Raw genomic sequence first — 8046 nt, 5'->3', positions numbered from 1 at the left:
AAATTTTGAAAATAGATATTATTTTTTTTGCAAAAATATTAGAAGAAATTACACTAGAAAATAAATAAAATTTAAAATTGGATATTAAAGATGACAATTTATATATTATAAATAAAAATAAAAATAAATTATTTTATAAATAAAATTACTTGAAAAACCAATATATCTATCAGATATATTATTTTATTTTTTTTATATTAAAGGACCACGGGAGAGTATTAACTTGAACTTTTAGGTTGAAGTTTTAATTGATACTTATGGATCACATCTCGAGTGGTGTGTTACCATGTCAGGTCTGTACTTTGGTTCGTAGTAGCCAAAATCTATTGGGAACGAATTAATATGGTTCTAGAATTCCGATACATGTATTCATTTTAGTTATCACTTTTGATTCTATCTATATAATCACTTCTACACAATCTCTTACTATTATGGGATCCAAAGTGGCCCATTATTATAATAAGCTTTCATGTAACAATTCAATTGCGTCAATGCAGCCAAATTCTATTGCAAACACATTTTAGGGTTTCTTTTCTCTTTCTCCCAACAACAATGGCCAAGAAAAAGATGAAGACTCCGATTGATCGTGTTCCCAAACATTCTCAACAGCCTAGAAGTTCACCTCCTAAACGCCGCACTGATTTCTCTTTTTTCAATCGTGCTCCTCCTTCTTTTTCCAACTTTGCTATTGGTATGCTATGTCGTTCTTATGAATTTACGGGATTTGCATTTTGATTTTTGTTTCAATTGCTTAACCGTGTGTGTTTCTGTTGAGTTTGATTGTTTACTTTGCTGGTTGCGAAATTTGATTGTTTCATTGGTTAGGTTTTGGGGATCATTATGGTTTATCTTTTGATTTTCGTTGTTAACTGCTGTCTGCAAAGCTTGTAGCATCTGAAAATGACTTGAATTGTAGATTTTTATATAATTGAACGTGTTGGGGAATCAATTGAAATTTACTGATATGTGTGAGTGAGTGGAAATTAAAGAGGTACATTCTGGTATGTATCTTAGCACTTAGGGAATCCCATTATCATACAGAGAGGTGATAGAATTGATGTCTTGTGAGAAGGACTGGGTGTATGGGTAATCACTTGTGGATTGTATCCAGAGGAGTGTGTTTATTGTTCCTTGTAATTCAAGTGGATGATTGGGTTTGTAGGGTGGTACACGATGGGGTGGGGGTACAATCTTTGTAATCTTATTTATTTGAGATAATGGATATATTTGTTGAGGTATTTCAGCACTTAGACAAGAGGTCTCAAACCACATTAAGTCTCTGTATATGTATTACTTACTTTACGACGTGTTTAGGCTTGGTTATCATATTGAGATTCAAATTGTGAATCTGGTCTTATTATGAACTTAGGATACATTGCCAACAAAAATATATCATTTTTAAGTAAAATTAAAAGTGACAAAATCAAATTATAATTTCATGTATCATATATGACCCTAAAAATAATTACCATCATCATTCAAGTCATATCATATATCAAATAATAACAGAAAAGTGGCCGGTTATACAAGGTTGACAAAAAAGGGTTAGTTACTATAAGTTTAAGTTGTGATTCATTAGAATGAATCAAAATTCATCATAGTGAAATAGGATTCCAAATGAAATTCATGTCCAAATAGATACACGCTAGAGATTCACGTCTCTTAAAATTTGGTTTTGAAGTTATACTACCCTACAAAACCGACTTGAAAAGCAGGGAATGTCTTTCACTTATAAACTCATATGAAGATCTTATCTTATCCAATGTGAGATTCTTAACACGCCCCCACCATGCCTAGTACTTGATATCTAGAGTATGGTCTAAGTGACTGGTGGTGGGTGACCCAATTTTGAATTGGCTCTGATATCATCTTAAAGTTTGGGTTGAGCTTTAACGCAACTCTATAATGTTGGCTTGTAAGGCAAGGAATATCTTTCACGTATAACTCATTTTCAGGCCTTATCTCATCCAATGCGAGACTGATAACAATATTGATAGGGTTCAATTTAGTTTCAAATTGATACATGACTCACAATAATCGTAAGATACTAATAACCCTCATGTATGTTCTATCAAAGATCCTTGGGCGTGTGGGTTAATCCTTAGCGTGTGCAGATTTTTGCCAACAGATCATACTTATATGATGATATAATATTTCAATATAAAACTTGGTTAGATGGTAGTTCTGTAAGCATTTAAACTTTTTAGTTATACATTACTTTTATGGTGTTTCAATGGATAAGCTATGGAACAACAATTTATTTCCGTGCTTGTTTCTTTGATAAGTTTCATTGTAATGGAATGAAATCATGGTTTTGTTAGCATGCCAAATAGTTTGGTGCATTTTCATAATATAATTATTTTTTGCCAATTGATTTTAATGCTCCAGCCATCTTTTTTGCATACATATGTTGGAGGAAAAGTGCAAAATGGAATTTGTGTCGTGGACAAATAATGAACACTCTTTGAATTGAATATTAGGTTTTGTATTTTTAAACTGTATTGTATCTAAACTCTCAGATAAAATGCTACACTAAAATAAAATGCTTTTGATAGATATGTCGAAACTAACATGCATCAACTTTTTAAGTAGTGTCTTCTCAAGCTAAAATGCTTCTTATATACATTGTCAATTTTTTAAAGGATTCAATGGAGTTTTGTTGTTATTTGGATCCATGAGATTCTATTAGAGCTAATTGTATAAATGCGGCAATCTAACATTATGTTGCTGATATTGCCAAACATGGGGGTTTGGTCTATTTCTTCAAACATTTACTCTATGTAACAATAGAATTTGAATTGAATTGCTCGTTCCATTGGGATTTAAATCTAGGATCAATCCATCACAAGTAAAGTTGGATCAAAGTTTATTGAAAGATATGACTGATATATCATTTGGCCAATCCTTCCAAACAGATTCCTCGCCTGGTTCATCTTCTGACGAAGTGAGATTGTCCAATGTCACTGCAAGCAGTTCGCTAGAGAGAAGAATGATGGTTAAACAATTTTATAAAGAGGCCCTGGTTCGATGCAGCAAGTACCAAGAGGGTAGACCCGTCTGTTCATCCGAGTCTTTTGATGTTTCAGTTGCAGAATTGGATTCAGTTGACCTTTGCGGCAATAGGTTTGCTTTTTATTGGACTGGCATGCTGGTACAATTAAGTGATTTTGAAGCCTTTCAGTTTTTATGTTTCTAAGTAGACTGAAACTTATGTTTCTTTGTAGGGATGCTTGTATTAAGATGCCAGAATCTACCCCTCGTGAATCATCTGTCAGTGATAATAGTTCTCCTGCTGTAACCCCTGGAAATGTCATATGGGCAAGAACAACTTGTAAAATGTGGTGGCCTGCTGAGGTATTCACTTGATATCTTGTAATATTTGTGGTTTTCTGCCTATATCAATGTGCTTGTGCATAGGCAAAAATGAAGTTAATTGGACAAAGGGGATTCATATTTACAGAGCCAGCCCTATCTTTCTGGCACCCTTAGAGGATCTTTTGCATACACTTAACTTACAATCCAATTTGTCTAGTGGAAAATACACAAATTAAAAAATACACAAGTGTTTCACCCAAAAAAATACACGAACATCTGGAAGTAAAATTTCCTTATCTTTCAAATCGGGGAATCTTTATGTAAAATGAGTTTGATGTAATCAATGGAATAGGGTCAATATCAGTTTAGGCTGCACGGTACTTTCCTTCTCCTTTATAATTATATTTAACTGAGTAGCATTATGTTAATTTAAGAGTTTGTGATATGTATACAAAAGCATAATCTTTGTTGTCCTGGCTGTCAATTGTGACGAACTTCGCTTCATTTATCTGTTCACTTAATCTTTTAAAATCCATTTTCGCCTACTGATAATTTTTTAATCCTTCAATTTATTAGAGATTGAACTTTTGTTCCAGATTCATTTACTGCAAAATTGTGCTGTTGATTACTTCTGTACCCTACAGTATCAGAAATAGAAACTATTGGTGCATATTGCCTTACTTTTGATGTTGCATTGAGGGAAACCTTACTCCTTCAGATTTTTCTCCTACTCTAGTTGATAAAATGGACTGGCTTATGACTTTGGTGTGGGGCTGATTCAGCATCACTACTTTGTTTGAATTTTATAACCCTTTCATCTACTATTATATTTTTAAAAATTAACTTTTCCAGGTCATGGAAGAAAGATGTGCATTATCTGACTGTGTTACTGATGGACATGTTTTAGTGCAGTTTTATGGAAATCATCCCAGGTATTTTGGCATATATTTCACACAGGAGTTTCTTGATTTTACCCATCTGCCTACTGATTGTATTGAATAGAATTATTTGTTCATTTACAGTGCTTGGATTGATCCAGCGACAGATATTTCAATTTTTGAGGATGTGAGTTTAATCCTTGTCATTCACTAAGCTTTTACACGTGCAACTTTTGGGTGTTTAGAAGTCACTACCTCAAAGTTATATTTTGATAGTGTTTAACATCTAAGTAAAACCACACTGGTCTAAATTGTAGATAGAATCATGGTTTTAAATCGCGGTCCGCAACAGCAATTGCGGCCGCAATATTACTAATGCGGTAGCCTACGCAACTGCATCAGACCATAATTGTGGTGTGATTTTAAATCACGTGTGCAACTGCATAAGGTACTGCATTAGATAATTTTGGCCATGTTTGTTCGATGCAATGAAAAATCTTACTTTTGACTGTTTTTCAATTGTGTATTTCAAGCATCTCCCAATCAGTATTCACGCTGCAACAACCGCAATGCGCGTTGCAGCAACAGCGTCGCAACATCTACGACTGCAATTTAAAATCATGGATAGAATCTCTCATCCTCACACATTTTTAGTGAACATTAAAATAGTGTTTTGCAGTGGATTTCTGCAGTTGTAAATTATTCTAACCCACTTTTTCTTTTCTTTTCAATTCCCCTTTTCTTTTTTGTTGAGACATGGGTTGTTGCATAATTTGGAGGTTCTTTTCCCCCACCATTTCTGTTATTGCAGTAAACTCAGCTATTGTTAAGGAGAGTTCTATGGCTGTTTTCTTAAACTATATGTTGTCATTATCTCATGTCTATGGGTGATTCTTATTGCAGTCTTTTGAAGAGAGGAGCAATAACCCTTCAAATGATTTTCAAGTTGCTCTAAAGCAAGTATGTTGAGCATGTTTTGGCTACAATGAATTTTAGCATTTAAGTTGTCCTCCGCGCTCTAATTTTCCATCCTCCTTCCGTGTTTAAAATTTGTTTTTCTCTAATTTGATATGATACTAGGCCTTGCAAAGGAAGATACAACTTAGTTCTTGCCAAAATTTGAGTCCCGATACTTCTGCTCACTCTACTCAGCATGATCGTTCATCTGGTATGCTCCTTATTTTTATTTTTGTTCAGAACCATGTTTTGCACACTAAAGTGGTTTAGATCAGGAAGTCCATCTTGTGGGTGCATAAACTATCACGCATCATAAAACTTTGTTGACTGTTGAATGATTGGTCTCTTAAATTTCATTGAAATAAATTGTAGATCTAAAAATGTTTCAACTCATTCCAAATGACAGTGATATGATATATTGCTAGTTACACGTTTTATGTTTCAAATACTTCTAACCAAACAAAGTGAGTTTTCACATCACTTCCTTCAGAAAAAGTCTCACATGGGTCGTCTTGTCTGTTATCCATGGATCATTTCATTTGTCCGTGCATGCTTTGGACATTTCTTAGCCTCAATTACAGAACGTTTTAGGACTATTGTCCCCAAAGCATACACACCCACACCTCACTGAATAATTCATAAACTCTCCTAAATGAATTTACTTTTTCTGTTTAGACATTTGCGTTTTTTTTAAATACGGATCTATGGTTTGAGCAGGTAAATATACATCGCCTAGCTCAAGCAGAACTATCAACGAATTTCAAGAGAGACGAAGGGGGAAAAGAGAACGGAAACCCAAACTTCATTTTGATGTGAGTTGCTAACTCATTACTAAGGGCATAGTCATTATAATAACCTGTTTCTCATGTAGACAATGAATAATCTCTATTCCAGGAGGTGTCATATCCAATAAAAACAGAAAAGAAGGACCGTCGGTTAAAGATAATGCGGTACCTCGGCCTTGCACCTCCAGTTGGTTCTCCTTTTTGAACATGCTTACGAGTGAAGTAATGAATATTTCAAAAAGAGTGTTATCAACACACTCTTCTCAATACACATTAGTTGAAATTCAAATGGATCTTAGTAAATCACGCAGGTTCCACGCAATTGAGACAAGTGTGTTGCTAGCATACATATTCATATTTCAAATAGTGTCCATCCTAACCGCTCGAGTTTGTTCTTTTTTTTAACTGTAATAATCTTGCGTTCATAATTCAAAATTTGCTTCTATGTCTTGCCATAAACCTAGTAACAATACTTTTATGGATTATCTAGTCTCCTAGTTTCATTATTATCTGTAAAAATCATATAATTTGAACGACAATATGAAGGAATGTATTCAGTTATCCTATAAAAGTTGCATTTGTCACATGTTTGGATCAGTTTTTTACTTCTCAAAATAAGTTGATCTACACGGGCTCTTGTATTGCCAAATAATCTGGACACTTTGTTTAATAATGCTTGATGTGCTTATTGTTTTAAAGCAGTAAGAGTCTTTCTGGATATTTCTCTGAAATGTAAAAATCAAATGTAAATGTTTTACTGAGATATTCAAGGCCTGGCATAATTCAGATGATTGAGGTGAAACATTTGAACAAGTTTGAGAAGAATGTCAAGAGATTCAGACTATTAACATAACACATTAATAATTTACATTTGCTTATTAAAAAACTGTTTCACCAAAAAAGTGAATTAATGAAACATTATCTATCAATGATAAAATGAGCATGTCTCCTCAATAACTTAAATCTGTATTATTTGAGTTTCACACCAGTCATTGTTTTCAATTATTTTCCAAATATTTAGTCTCATATGTGTGTCTTGTTCAATTTTGGGAGAGTTGCATTAAAGTAACTAATACCAACATGATAAAAAAGACCAAATGACCAGCAGGACGTTGGATCGGCCAAGAGAATGAAGTAAACAAAAAAAGACGAAAGGGAACACCAAATATTAATGAATCTAACTGGATTTTCTTACTCTGTTCAAATATGCCTTTTGTCACGGCAATTTTATTGTTTTTATCTTTTATTTATGTATTTTTTTTTGTATTTTTAGTCATTATAATTATATTATTTATTGTTTTTGTTCTTTAATATTTTATTTTAATTCTTTTAAATTTGTTTATATTGAAATTTACATTTATAGTATTTATTTAAATTCATATTTAACCGTAAGAAGGCCTAACAACCGCGATTTGGAGAAGATAACAATCCACCAAATCACTCGTATGTTAGGAGTGTTATCCTGGGTTAGACTTCGGGCGATCAGAATTCAGGATCCATCCAACGAATTCCTGCATCCTACGCCTAAAGATCAACAAGTTATTATAATCGATCTGTTATATAAAGAGGAGTCGTGTCATTTTCAGGTACATTTCAAATTCAAACTTCATTCACTCAGCTTACACATGTACTGACTTGACCGTTTGCTTGTTAATCTTACAAGTTAGCTCCTCTCACACTGTACTAAAAGCTTAAGTCCATCATTGCAGCTCGCAACCTCCGATCTCCTTTTGGTTCTCTAGCGGAACACTGACATCGTATGTCAGAAGCGACATTTGATTCACGTATTTTTCACGTTTGAATATTCATCTCTCGATTCATCGAACTGAAACTTCTCCAACCTATCAATTCGAATTTCCTGAAATTGAGCACCAGATCTTTGGTCTCGATCTACTTAGATCGTATATCAACTCTGATTATTAGTTTCTCAAACCTCTAATTTCCAAATCTTTAAACAATGACAAGATATAGTGTCACTCGTTCCACTGCTATGCGTGAGGAAGTCGTTGTTGCTCAAGCCGCAAGAGATTCATCGCCTCCTACTCAAAGCGGTGTTGATCAAATCATTGTGAACACTTCGCCATATCCAGATCCCATTCGACATTCCCCGT

At 33.9% G+C, this 8046-nt stretch overlaps 1 protein-coding gene across 2 annotated transcripts; it reads left to right on the top strand.

Annotated features, from left to right (window-relative positions):
• Positions 1–202: 202 nt before the first annotated feature.
• Positions 203–6519, top strand: LOC127125757 (uncharacterized). Of its 2 annotated transcripts, XM_051054578.1 has the most exons (10): positions 203–293; positions 498–691; positions 2916–3123; positions 3225–3354; positions 4168–4247; positions 4338–4380; positions 5097–5153; positions 5274–5361; positions 5868–5962; positions 6045–6519. In XM_051054578.1, the coding sequence occupies exons 2-10, from the start codon at positions 553–555 to the stop codon at positions 6138–6140; spliced, it is 936 nt and encodes a 311-aa protein (XP_050910535.1). In that variant the 5' UTR covers positions 203–293; positions 498–552; the 3' UTR covers positions 6141–6519. The 2 variants fall into 2 exon arrangements, with proteins under 2 accessions (XP_050910535.1, XP_050910534.1); XM_051054577.1 differs by having other exon boundaries at positions 273–691.
• Positions 6520–8046: the final 1527 nt, after the last annotated feature.

Source organism: Lathyrus oleraceus, chromosome 3, assembly GCF_024323335.1.
Source record: "Lathyrus oleraceus cultivar Zhongwan6 chromosome 3, CAAS_Psat_ZW6_1.0, whole genome shotgun sequence".
In the NCBI taxonomy this organism is placed as follows: domain Eukaryota; kingdom Viridiplantae; phylum Streptophyta; class Magnoliopsida; order Fabales; family Fabaceae; genus Lathyrus; species Lathyrus oleraceus.
Note: the sequence above shows the minus strand (reverse complement) of the source record. Positions and strands in the feature narration are given on the sequence as shown.